General features: G+C 40.9%; 1 protein-coding gene across 6 annotated transcripts in view; it reads right to left on the bottom strand.

Moving 5' to 3' along the window:
* AFF2 (ALF transcription elongation factor 2) overlaps nt 1–14,118 on the bottom strand; it is a 472,149-nt gene that overhangs the window by 21,279 nt on the left and 436,752 nt on the right. For 5 of the 6 annotated variants that reach the window (XM_070604228.1, XM_070604227.1, XM_070604225.1 and 2 more), the window contains 3 exons: nt 9,560–9,849; nt 8,433–8,496; nt 4,853–4,989 (listed from right to left, as the gene is read on the bottom strand). In XM_070604228.1, the coding sequence (XP_070460329.1) occupies nt 4,853–4,989; nt 8,433–8,496; nt 9,560–9,849 (491 nt within the window). The remainder of the gene's footprint in view (nt 1–4,852; nt 4,990–8,432; nt 8,497–9,559; nt 9,850–14,118) is intronic. The other variant, XR_011535908.1, reaches the window with a different exon arrangement.

Below are 14,118 nucleotides of genomic sequence, written 5' to 3'. Positions count from 1 at the left end.
CAGTAGAATTTCTATACTCTAACAACTAACTAACAGAAAAAGGACTCGAGAACACAATCCCATTCACAATCACAACAAAAATAATAAAATACCTTGGGGTAAATTTAACCAAGGAAGTGAAAGACCTATACAACGAAAACTACAAGACTTTCCTGAAAGAAACTGATGACGACATAAAGAGATGGAAAGACATTACATGCACATAGATTGGAAGAATAAACATAGTGAAAATGTCCATAACACCTAAAGCAATCTTCAGATTCAATGCTATCCCGATCAGAATCCCAATGACATTCTTTACAGAAATTGAACAAAGAATCCTAGAATTCATATGGGGCAACAAAAGACCCTGAATCGATAAAGCAATCCTGAGAAAAACGAACAAAGCTGGAGGCATCACAACCCCTCACTTCAAAACATACTACAAAGCTACAGTAATCAAAACAGCATGGTACTGGTACAGAAACAGGCACACAGATCAATGGAACAAAATTGAAAGCCTAGAAATAGAACCACACATCTATGGACAGCTAATCTTTAACAAAGGAGCTGAGGGCATACAACGGAGAAAAGAAAGTTTCTTCAACAAATGGTGCTGGGAAAACTGGACAGCCACATTTAAAAGAATGAAAATTGACCATTCTTTTTCACCATTCACCAAAAATAAACTCAAAATGGATCAAAGGTCTAAAGGTAAGAGCTGGAACCATAAGGCATCTAGAAGAAAATATAGTCAGTCCACTCTTTGACATCAGCATCAAAAGGATCTTTATGGACACCATGACTTCTCAGACAAGGGAACAATAGAAAGAATAAACAAATGGGACTTCATCAGACTAAACAGCTTCTTCAAGGCAAGGGAAAACAGGATTGAAACAAAAAAACAACCCACCAATTGGGAAAAAATATTTGAAAGTCTTATATCTGACAAAGGGTTAATCTCCATACTATATAAAGAACTCACACAACTCAACAACAAAAAATCAAACCACCCAATCAAAAAATGGCTTCTCCAAAGAAGATATACGGATGGCCAATAGGCACACGAAAAGATCCTCATCATCACTGATCATCAGGGAAATGCAAATTAAAACTATACTAAGACAGCACCTTACACCCGTTAGAATGGCAGAAATAACCAAAACAAAAAGTAACAAATGTTGGAGAGGTTGTGGAGAAAAAGGAACCCTCATACACTGCTGGTGAGAATGCAAATTGGTGCAGCCACTATGGAAAACAGTATGGAGATTTCTCAAAAAATTAAAAATAGAAATACCATGTGACCCAGCCATCCCACTACTGGGTATCTATCCAAAGAGCTTGAAATCAGCAATTCCAAAAGCCCCATGCACCCTTATGTTCATTGCAGCATTATTTACAATAGCCAAAACGTGGAAGCAACCTAAGTGCCCATCAACTGATGATTGGATAAAGAAGATATGGTATATATACATACAATGGAATACTACTCAGCTATAAAAAGGATAAAATCATCCCATTCACAGCAACATGGATGGACCTTGAGGGTATTATGTTAAGTGAAATGAGCCAGATAGAGAAAGACAATCTCTGTATGACTTCACTCATATGTGTAAGTTAAACACGTAAACAAAGAGAGTAGATTAGTGGTTACCAGGGAAAAGGTGGGGTGAGGGGTGGGCACAAAGGGTGAAGGGGTGTACCTACAACACGACTGACAAACAATAATGTACAACTGAAATTTCACAAGGTTGTAAACTATCATAATCTCAATAAAAACTTAAAAAAATTAAAAAACCCAAAACTATATATTTATATATATACATAGATATAGAGAGGGAGAGTGGGTGAGAGAGAGAGGAGACACACAAAGGAGTGCATGTAAAACTGGTGAAATCTGAAAAAAACAAAAACAAAACTGGTGAAATCTGAATAAAGTCCATGGATTATATCAATGTCCATGTCCTGGTTGTAGGACTGTACTACAGTTATGCAAGATGTTACTGTTGGGAGAAACTGGGTGAAGGGTACACAGGAACCTTCTGTATCATTTCTTACAACTGCATGTGAATTTACAATTAACTCAAAATAAAGTTGAAAACTATCGACTTTTTTTTTTTGAGGAAGATTAGCCCTGAGATAACTGCTGCCAATCCTCCTCTTTTTGCTGAGGAAGCCTGGCCCTGAGCTAACATCCATGCCCATCTTCCTCTACTTTATATGTGGGACGCCTACCACAGCATGGCTTGCCAAGCGGTGCCATGTCTGCACCCGGGATTCGAACTGGTGAACCCTGAGCCGCCGAAGCGGGACGTGCAAACTTAACTGCTGCGCTACTGGGCCGGCCCCCAAAACTATCGACTTTAAAGTGAATGTCCATAAATTCTCCATTGACTTTCACCAGGTTCCACCGAAACATACTCCTATGGGGAGTAAACTATCATGTAATGAAAAAAACAAAACAAAACTGTGCTTAAAAAAAAGAATTTTTTTGTGAACAATTAAGAGAAAAGAAGGTTTTTTAATGGAAAGGAGTATTACTCAATGATTCACATTGCATTTTTACCAAAAATGAAATGTGATGTCTTGCTTTTACATATATATGTATATATATATACATATATATATATATATATATATATATATATATATATATATATATATATATATTTGAGGAAGATTGGCCTTGAGCTAACATCCATGCCTATCTTCCTGTGCTTTATATGTGGGACGCCACCTCAGCATGGCTTGATAAGTGGCATGTAGGTCCATGCCCAGGATCCAAACCAGTGAACCCTGGGTCGCCAAAGCGGAGTGTATGAACTTAACTACTATGCCACCAGGCTGGCCCCTTGCTTTGTAATTTTAAGAGACCGTGTGTTTTCCTAAAAGAAAATTAATGAAAAAGAAAGATATAGAAAGAAGTTAAACACCCATAATTTTACCCCCCTATTAACAGCTATGATCTCATTTCCCTTTCAGGTTGGTCCACATGCAGAAACATGCTTTTCATGGGCAGGAATGTCGTGTGTATATAATTCTGTAGCTTGCTTTTACTTTAACAACATATTATAAACATTTCCATGCAGCTACATAGTCTCCATCATTATTGCATTTCAATGGCAGCAAAGTAGTCGGTTGAGCGTACTACGATGTAATTAATTACTCTTCTATTATTGACTATTTGGTGTGCTACTAATTGTGTGCTATAATATATGCCAAACTGAACACTGTACAGATAACTCGTTCTACTCATACAATTATTTTCTTCAGTACAGGAAATTCAAATTTCCGGAAGTTGTCTTACTGCCTCAAAAGATATAGATGGTCACTTGCGTAGGTTTCCCTACACAGTGCTAAACTGCTCTCAAGTCATAATGACCAATTTCCACCCCCATCACCAGCATAGAAGAGTCCTAGTTCACCACTATTTTTGTGTGTGTGCTAACACTAGGTATTAACATCTTTACATTTTCTTGTTAATTTAAAAAGTGCCTTATTTTATTTTGCATTTTGGGATGAATAGCGGGCATTGATGTTCTTCATGTTTGTTCATTAATGTTTCCCTTCAATTTTGAATCCTTATCATTTTTATCAGAATCTTCATCTTGTGCATCTTTGACAATTGCAGACAGCCTTGAATAGACACTGAGAAATCAATTTCCCCTTGAAAGCTACAGAACGGGGGTGATAGCTTTCACAGTACGTGAAGTAAGTTGGAGAGACACTTCATCTCAGAGCAGCGAAAAGCCAAAGATGGCTCACTGGTAAGGCAAGGCTGGAGCTTTCCTCATAATCTCCCTACTTTTGTGATTTTAACTTAATCTTCTGATTCCATGTGAACATAGTTGTTTTTTTAAGAAAAAATTGTTTTGATCTTTTGGAATGCTTCCTGGGAAAACATGCATGCTAAATTTGTCCAATGTTTGTCTGAAGGTTTAGGTACAAGTGTGCTCAGATTTGTAACAGTTTATGCAGATACAGCAACAGTAAAAACCAGGCCTGGCATTATTGATTAATCAGTTAATCGAGCCGGAGGTGACCGGGATATAAGGGCCTCTCAGGTGAAGAGGCACCCACTCAATCAAAAGCAATTATGTAGTTCATCCAGAGAATGATGGTGCTTAGCCACTATTCAGAGGTGGATTAAATTATTTTACAAATATCTGCAGGTTACGGAAAAACATTAGAATGGATATTATTTCTTCTCTTTCTCTTTCTTCCAGGAATTTTTTTGATTACCCACAAATTCTACTCCACCATGACCAACAGGCCAGAAAATTTCATTTAAAATGCAAATGAAACCAATAATCTGTGCAGTTAATATACCTTTTCATAGTCTCATCTCTACCCCGCCCCCTGCTACCACTTTGCCCATTTCCCTTAAATTCCAGATGCATGGAAACTCTACTCCACACCTGCGGCCTTAAACACCAACTTTGTGTTGGAACAGTGCTCCCTCCCTTTTTAATAACCAAGGCAGAAATTCTTAGAAAACCTGGTTTGTAACAGAAATCCTGATAGCACCACTTCTTTTGAATTATAGAACTGCACTGAAAAGACAAGTGTTGATGCCAAACGGTGAAATTATTATACTTCCACCCACTATGTTTCCCTTTTAATCTTATGAATATTGCAAATTACAACATTCGCATTATAACCTCTGAAGGGGATAATTTATAAAAGCAGTGTCCATCAATCATAAATTTTCCATGACACTAATAAAATGGCAAGAACTAATTATGATGACTTCTAAGAAGAAAATGCCTTGGACAAATCATTACTATGTGGAAATGATATTTTTAAAAAACATAGCAGCTTCTAATTGTGACTGAAATGAGCCTAGGAAGATGGCTGCAGAAAGGCCATTAACCTGAGGAGCTCCACAGTCTCGGAGTACATGGTATACGGAGACTTTGCTTCCAGAGGGTCGCGCTCCATCGCATTGCCACATTCGGTGAAGGACAGAGCTGCATCCGCATAATTCACGGCTTTGCCAAATTTCTCGAACTGAAACAGGAAGATCGCTCGTCAACATGATGTTCTCTCTTTTCTCCCACATAGAAAGGAGTGGTTCTCAACCTGGGGCAATTTTGCACCCCTCCCCCACGGAACATTTGGCGATGTCTGGAGACATTTTTGGTTGTCACCACTAGGGACAGGGGGGATCTGGTGGGCAGAGGCCACAAGATGCTGCTAAACATCCCACAATGCACGAGACAGCCCCACAGTGGAGAATTACCCTGCCCATGATGACAAAAATGCCAGTGTTGAGAAACTCAGATATAGAGTGGGGATAATGTATGAATTTGTATTGACAATGACGTAGCTGATTTAAGGTTCTATTGTAATGACACTGAGGCTCGTTGAGAAGAGAAAAATGCAGCCAAAGTATCATGTATGTCGGTATTATCATAGTTATGGTATTACTGTTGTTGTTATGATCTTTTTGGTGGACCAGAATGAAAATCACTGCCTTCACTGGTTTCAATTCACTAAATTTATTAGCCTGGTCATTGCAGTGTCCTATACACAGAGCTTGCAGTGAAACTATGCTTTCTATAAGCCTCACGGACAACAGATGCACACAGTCTTCACTTGGAACTCTTCGCGGGCACATCAAGCCCATCCCCAGGAGAAGAGTAACAAATTGATGCTATTGTCATGAAAAATGTGAAGCTGCAGTGTGACTGTTGACAATAATCACATCACTTTCATTGTAAATGATGGTCTGAAATAGTGTGTCAAAAAGTAAAAAAATATAGCACTACTAAATATTTTAGTTTAGTAAAATTTTATTGCAAAAGGTTTTAGCCCTGATAATGGTCGCGATTAAACTGACTTAGACATACTGATTTCTTTTTTATGTGTAATGAATATTATATATGACATTTTTATAGTGAGTATTTTATAACAGTATTTAACATTTTCAATTTTTGATAGCTGGACGTAAGAATTCCACTAATATGGAATTTTATGTAAAAGAACCAACATAACGCAGATTTAGCTATTTTAATTTCCTTGTACACCTTTTATCAAAATATTTGCTATGCAACTGTGAAGGTTTCAATTCTCAAAATGGTAGAGTAGCTGTCTCTAGCAAAGGATTAAGTGCAACTATAAAATGATGAGTTACAGGCCCTGCAGAATCTCTTGTTGTAAATGACTCTCTTTACAATAAATATTCTTCAGCTTTTATGTACTGCAGGAATTCTATGGCTTCCTTTCTGTAAGCTGTTGTGGAAAAAATATCGGTTTCAACCAAATTCAAAGTGATTTTATGAAAACTCATGTGTGTATATGCAAACTATTGCCCTCTTCTCTTGCCTTACAAGATAATTTCCTTAGGTCATCTCATTCTGACTGGCTGTCCAAGTGGAAACTAATCTTTACATCCTGATTTTTGAAAATGACTTTTCATTCACAAAACCATAGCTGGAAGGATCCTTAAAGATCTCCTAGCCCGAACCTCTCTTTTTCCAAAAAGAGAAACTGAGGTCAAGAGAGAAGATTACATGGCCATAGTGGCAATTAGCGGGCAGGTCATATCCTCTTCCTGGGCCTCAGGTTCCCCATATGTAAGGTTAAGGGCTTGAACTACAAGGCTTCCAGCACTGGTATAGACATAAGCCTAGCAAATATATATTCCTCTAAATGAGTTTTTCTCAGCCTTTTTTTTTTTTTTTCCATTATCGCAACCCCATACCCACCACCAAGGGAGCTTTTTTAGATATTTTTTTCACACACCCCCACTGAAACTTTAATACCAAAGATACACTGATTATGTCTTTGTGTACCATGGCCATTTGGAGAGTTGCACACCATTGCAATATCTAAGACTTTTTCACCTCACCTCCCCAAAACCAATTTTTGCCCCCCATGGGGGCAGAAACTCCCCAATTGAATACGCATTCTCTAAATAGATTAGACCGAAAGTGGTTTTGGGGGGACACATAAACACAACCCTGGAAGATAGAGAGTGATGTTGATTTTTAATCATATGTATGTATCTCCATGGCTCTGATTTTTCTCCGTTCTTCTAACATTTCATTGCCACGGTCTCAGATGTGCATCCTGGTCTTCATCAGCTCATGGAGCAGGTTGTCAAGAGAACATCTATGAGCTCCATTGCCCTGATTTTGACAGAGGACAAACTCCAGAGCCCTTCTGCAGTGCTGCAGAGTTGAAGACATTTAGAGAAAATCTTCGGTCTTCAAGTCAGCAGCACCTACCCAATGCCTTCCAAATCTCTGGCTGCCCACACAGTCGTCACAGGCACAGTCTTTCTAGCATCTCTAGTGGAGCTGGCACCCAGCCTGCATTGTCATTTTTGTCTATAGGAACAGGGGATAAGTGTTTCCAAGGGACAGTTCACACCCTAGAAAGGTTAGCTGCAGACAATAGCTGAGCAATTTGGACCACAGTGAGAAAATGACAGAAAGTAGGGAAGTGGCAGATGCAAGGGCCACACACAAGTCATAGTGCAGAGACTGCCGTGGTACTCCATGACAGCCCTCCCAGTGTCAAACACCACGTGACAGCTAATTCTTGGCTGGACACAATACAATGATGGAGGATATTGTTTTTAACACAGTGGGGTTGAACTGAGACTTCTAAGTGTGCTGGGCTTTAGTCAAAGGCGAGGAGCCTGAATTTAGGGCCTTCTGGAGGGCAGTAGTTCTCAATCTTGACTGGTGTTGGGAATCACCTGGGAGCTTTTATACCCATGCCTGGGTCCCGGTCTCAGGAATTTCTGATTCCATTTGTCCGGAGTGTGGCCTGGGCATCAGGGTTATTTTAAAGCTTCTCAAACGATTGTAACATGTGGCTGAGACCCCTTGTTACGAGGATCAATCAAGTCAAACAACTCAACATGTTGACCTCATCACTGATCATGGTGGCCAAAACCCTTATAGACAGCGGGGCCAAGTGTCCTGGGAAATCCAGATGACAGAACTTCCTTTCTCTGTGCAGAGTCCTAGCCTGCCTGTGGGCCTCACTCTGGAAACCTACAATTAAATGCAGCAAAGAGCTGAATTTTTCTACAGACCCGAGTTTTCCAAAGCCAATTTTTGAGGCCACTTAACCAGCTCTCAACAACCCTCTCCCTGCTCACATCAGTTCTGGTTTACTGGAATCACTGGGAGCTCCCGCCTCCTCCAGGGCAGTTTCAAAAGTCATTTCAAATTCACTTGAAAGACAACAACAATAGTATATGCCATTTAGCTTCTGAAGCTGGGGTAAGGGAAAGAACAGTGGGAAAACAAATACTGTTGGGTCAACACAGTGCAAAGGCCTTTGGGAATTACAGTGCTAAGGAATTAATCAGCTCTGATCTCCCTATGTCAGAGCAGCAATGAGAAAGTTTGACTCAATTGTAAGGTGCCTTCTTTGTTTTCCTTCAAACCATAATACCTTAATGGGAGGAAAGCAATGAGAGGAAGGAAACCTACCAGTGCGTCAGCTTTGTGCTTCAGCTTCTTAGCCTCTTGCATGTAATAATCAGCATTGTGAACCCTAAACAAACAAAACGAACTCTTTCAGAAATCATTGTTTCCTCTTTTCATTAAACTACTGAATAGCCAAAAATGTTTTTGCTATAAATCCATTCCTATGCAGTAGTCCCCTCTTATTCATGGTTTTGCTTTCTGCAGTTTCAGTTACCCACAGTCAACCACAGTCTGAAAATACTAAATGGAAAATTCCAGAAATAAACAATTCATAAGTTTTAAACTGCACACCGTTCGGAGTAGCGTGATAAAATCTCACACTGTCTCACTTCATCTCACCGGGAACCTGAATCATCCCTTTCTCCAGTGTATCCACGCTGTACATGCTACCTGCCCACTGGTCACTTAGCAGCCATCTTGCTTATCAGATCAACTGTCACGGTATCGCAGTTCAAGTCACCCTTATTTTACTTAGTAATGGCCCCAAAGCACCTTTAATCTCTTACCGTGCCTAATTTATAAATTAAAGTTTATCATAAGTATGTGTGTATAGGAAAAAAAAAAAAACATAGAGTATATAGGGCTTGGTACTATCCACGATTTCAGGCATCCACTCGGGGTCTTGGAACATATTCCCCATGGATAAGGGGGGACTACTGTACAATGCCTCTAAAAGGGAAAGTGAATGTTATCATTTCTATAATAACCAACCTTGAAATAATCCTGTAAATGAAATCTGAAGTGCATAATGGCCCACTAGGATAAATAACCACATCCTCCAACCCCAACCATTCCAGTTGTCCAAACAGATCTACCAACACCTAGCTGTAAATCTCTTTGTTGGCACAAACTTCTGAGGTCACAGATGAAAAAAGTGGACAAAACAATCTAGCATTAAGCATCTGCTTTTGGAAACAGTAACAGAGCTCTGTGATTAAAATGGGCCAAAGATGTTTCTTGGTGGGGATAGAGGTATGTCAGGGAGGAAGGATATACTTTCAAGGCTATAGGAGCTGCTGCTGAGGTCTTATGTGGGGTGACACATGCATGGTGCTAGAAAAGCCCTACTGCCCCCACCCCCCATTCACCACTCCCAAACTGTGTCCATGATAATCTGGAGGACAACATACGAGTCATCAAAAGTGAGCTTGGGTCTCCGGACATTGGTGGTGCTGCTGGACAGAAGAGGCAAGGCCGCCCAGGACGTCATCTCCAGGTGACTGCTATCCATGAGGCCAGTAGTGATGGTAGAGGTGATGGTGGAAATGGTAGTGGTAGTGGTTGTGGTAGTGGCAGTGGCAGTGGCCGTGGCTGTGACAGTGGCGGTGACAATGGCAGTAGCAGTGACAGTGGCAGTGGCAATAGCAGTGTTGTTGACAGTGATGGTGGCAGAAGCTGCCTTTTTTGGAGTGTCTCCCTCCTGGGAAAAAGGAGGACAAATAGCTTCCATTAGGTCCAGCTTTTGAGAACATCTTTTCATAAATACTATGACTGTCAAGCACACTAGGAAACAAGGCAAGAGAAGAGAACACAATGCACACATCTTGAGGATAAGTAGTTGACCCTGGTATATTTTATGAACTCCGTGAATCACGAGCTTATGTTTTATGATGATACCAAACACCAAACTAGTCAGGTGCTGTGATTACATAGCCTCATCATCCCATGAAGACAGCCATTTGCAAAGGTCTAAATCCAGTAGGGGATGTGTGAGGGGAAGGGGAGGAAGGGGAACGTGATGGAAGGAGAGAGAGAGAGAGAGGGAGAGGCAGAGGGGTGGGAGAGAGAGAAAGATACGACTCTGACATATATATATTTGATAAAGGAACCAGCCCAGAAACTTTCACTAGCATAGGTAAAGTACTCAGGTCATTCTACACAATACCAGATCCAGTGCAGCAAGTACCAGCAAACCAGGCATTGTACTGCAGCAGTCAGCACCCTGGGACCAAGGCTGAAGCTGCCCTTTTCCTCATGTGAGGAGCTTGACTGTTTTCCGGCTAAGTGAATGCCACATGAGTGCCTCCTCATTTTGAAGTCTTGGGATGGTGAAAGTTCATTTCCACCAGGTCAAAAATCAAATGAGTAAGAGACTTCTGAGTTTCACTCTGAACTGTCATTGCCAAAGAAATAAAGGGAAATAAATAATGGGATCCAGCTGAAGAAAGTTGGTGGTAAGATTTGTAATTAGGGGCAGGCCCCATGGCCAAGTGGTTAAGTTCGCGTGCTCTGCTTCGGCGGCCCAGGGTTTTGCCGGTTTGGATCCCGGGCATGGACATGGCACCGCTCATCAGGCCATGATGAGGCGGTGTCCCACATGCAACAACTAGAAGAACCCACAACTAAAACATAGAACTATATACTGGGGGGCTTTGGGGAGAAAAAAAAAGATTTGTAATTAAGTGACAGTATATGTCACGAGACCATGGGCTGTGTTCCATGGCAGACTCTGCCCTCCCCATCTGGCAACTGTGGGATGATCCTGACTGTTCTATGTCTGACCATACTTGCCATGGTGCTTCATCCTTCCTCTGCTCTTCTGAGTTGGTATCTCCCTAAGGTTGGTATCCCCCAGATTCATTCCTCAGCTCTCTTCCTTCTTGACCTTGACAGGATTTGCCAATCCTGTATGCACTGGCACAGATCCAACAATAAGCAGATAACTCCCAAATGGAAACCTCAATCTTACCCTCCCTCCCAAAGCTCCAGACCTACAGTGACCAACTCTGGATAGTTCCACCAAGATGGCCCATGAGTCCCTCAAATTTCCTTGAAACCAAGTTGATAACCAAAACAGTTCCCACTTTCTGTTAATGGCAAGATAATCTTCCCTGTCACCAAGGCTGGACTTCTCCACGTCAGTAAGGGCGTTGTGGTTATCCCTGGGCGAGAAGCATTGGAACCCGCGCACTCTCTGTCTTGCCTTCCATCTGAGCTGCTCTGCTTTAATCAGCTTTATATAAGAAGTTCTGTAAATTTCATTTCAAAAAAGGATAATGTTCCTAAAACTCTTTTTGAAAATCCTTGCACTATTTCATCTTTACTTTCTTCTTCTCTATTACCCTTATCCAATTAATTACAGAGTCCTATTCATTGTATCTCCCCAACAGCTCTCAAATCTGTCCCTTCCTACTCTGAAGCCTCCAAGGATAGGCCTTCATGGCTTCTGACTGAAACAATCAAAGAGCTTCCTGGCCAGACTCCCAACCTCCAAGCTAGCTTTTTCAATCCACCCTCAATGTGCTGCCTCCCAGCGTGAGCTTCCTAAACAAAGCTCCACATGTTTCCTGGCCTTGAACCCAAATGCAAACTCGAGGCCGAGCTCCTCTGTTGGCATGGAAGGCCCTCCGTGATCTGGCTGCAGCTTTCTGCCTCATCTCCCACTACTCCCTCTCATGGACCTTTCACCAAACGGAACACTGTCCACTTTCTTCACTTTCCTGCTTTGGTTTGTGCAGTCTCAGGCTTGAAAAAGCCTTCCTTTTGTTACCTTTTTTCTCACCTTGTGATAATTTACTCTTTTTTTAATTTTCAAAATTGTGGTAAAATACATATAACATCAAATTTACCATCTCAACCATTTTTAAGTGTGCAGTTTAGTAGTGCTAAGCACATTCACATCGTTGTGCAACCAACCTCCAGAACACTTTCACCTTGCAAAACTGAAACTCTATCCCCATTGAGCAACTCCCCATTGCCTCCTCCACCTAGCCCCTGGCAACTACCCTTCTACCTTCTGTCTCTATGAATGTCACTACTCTAGATGCCTCATATAAGTGGAATCATACATTATCTGCCCACTTGTGACTAGCTTATCTCACTTAGCATAATGTCCTCAAGGTTCATCCATACTGTAGCACATGTAAGAATTTCCTTCCTTTTCAAGGCTGAATAACATTCTATTGAATGGATAGACCACATTTGTTTGATCACTTCCCTTCATTTCTAAACTCTACTCTCTATTAAGGCTCAGCTCAACAAATACCTTCTCCTCCAGGAAAGCTGCCTTATGTGTACGGCCAGAAGTGCTTTAATTCTCCTTGGTGCCTTTGGATATCTGAAGGGTCTGTCTTGATCCTTTCTCTGTGACTGCAATCATGAGCTATTTTATATTCTAGTTCTTTGAGTACCTGTCACATTGCTCACCTTAGATTGAGAGTTCTTTTTTCTTCTTCTTCTTCTCCCCAAAGCCCCCCCCAGTACCTAGTTGTATATTCTAGTTGTGAATGCCTCTGGTTGTGCCATGTGGGATGCCACCTCAGTGTGGCCTGATGAGCAGTGCCATGTCCGTGCCCAGGATCTGAACCAGCAAAACCCTGGGCCACCGAAGTAGAGTGTGCAAACTCAACCGCTCAGCCACGGGGTGGCCCCAGATTGATAGTTCTTTGAATACTGGAGCCATCTCCGATTTATGACACTGCTACCCCTACCCCTTCCCCCTTGCCCCACAGCCCAGTGATCTCAGTTATTTGTTGAATGAATGCATGCATGCTTGTCTTAATCAAAAAGGTCACTTTAAAGATAAAAGCCAAATGTGAACATTTCTTGTATCCATGAAAGTCTATTTTTTCTACTTGACCCTGGACCTTCTGATTATCAAAAATTCTTACCACCAAGAGCTTACTAAGATAAATGTGTTAAGAGGCTGCATATCTAAAAATTATTATGATGAATATGGAGAAAATAGTTTAAAGATTATCATGGATTTTATTCAACCCACACACATAAAAAAATCAAAGTCTTCTGAAACTCCAAGCCAGCTCCGTGTTTCTACTGCCAGAGCTAGATGGCCCAGACCAAATGGTGGAGTCAGCCAAGATAGTGCCTCTTGTCTATATGGTCAAGATATGTGACAAGAACCCTGAAACACCACGTCCACCACACACGTGGCACTGATGTCAATTCTGGCACATCTGATTGGAAATGCTGCATTCAGCCATGATCACGTAAGTTATATAAACATGTCCTCTGTCCACACTCACCCATCCCTTGAGTCAATAAACAGGATTCCATGCATAAATGGAATAGAGAAGAGAGCACAAAATTGAAAACACTTTTGGAGTTGGAAGAAGCCTTATAGACCATCTAGTCAAATCCATTCATTTTATGGACTCAGAGAGGTTTCATAATTTGCCAAGGTCACAGAGCAAATTTGCTATAGTGTTAGCACTCTGCATCAAGTCTCTTAACTCTCAGGCTAGGATAAAAATATACCTGGATTTCAAGCCATTAACAGAAAGAAAGAATGGCCAAAGAAGAGGCAATGGGTGCTCAGTCCTATCAGTGGGGAACTCCATTGATTTCCTTAAGAAGGATGATCCATTTCTAGGTACAAATGTCATCATATTTATCAGGTTTCCCTAGTAGTTTTTAACTCTTGTGGAAATGACTTTGCAGATTCTTGAAAGCATTATCATTGTCATAATAACATCCATATTAAGCAGCTAATTATTTGTGACTATATACTAGGCACTGTACAAAGAAAATTGCCTAGATATGGTATACGCTCTCCAAAAGCTTTCAATAGAAGAGAGCATCAGTTGGAGTTTATAATATTAATTATATTCAGTATGAAAAATAGGATTGGTATTGTAATTACTGTTTAGAATAGATGGCTAAATTCCTAACATTAGAGTCAGTATCTTTAAACATGAATGCAAATATTATGTGTGTGCACACAAACACGAAT

This window comes from Equus przewalskii, chromosome X (genome assembly GCF_037783145.1).
Source record: "Equus przewalskii isolate Varuska chromosome X, EquPr2, whole genome shotgun sequence".
Taxonomy (NCBI): Eukaryota; Metazoa; Chordata; class Mammalia; order Perissodactyla; family Equidae; genus Equus; species Equus przewalskii.
This window is presented reverse-complemented; position numbering and strand designations above follow the sequence as displayed.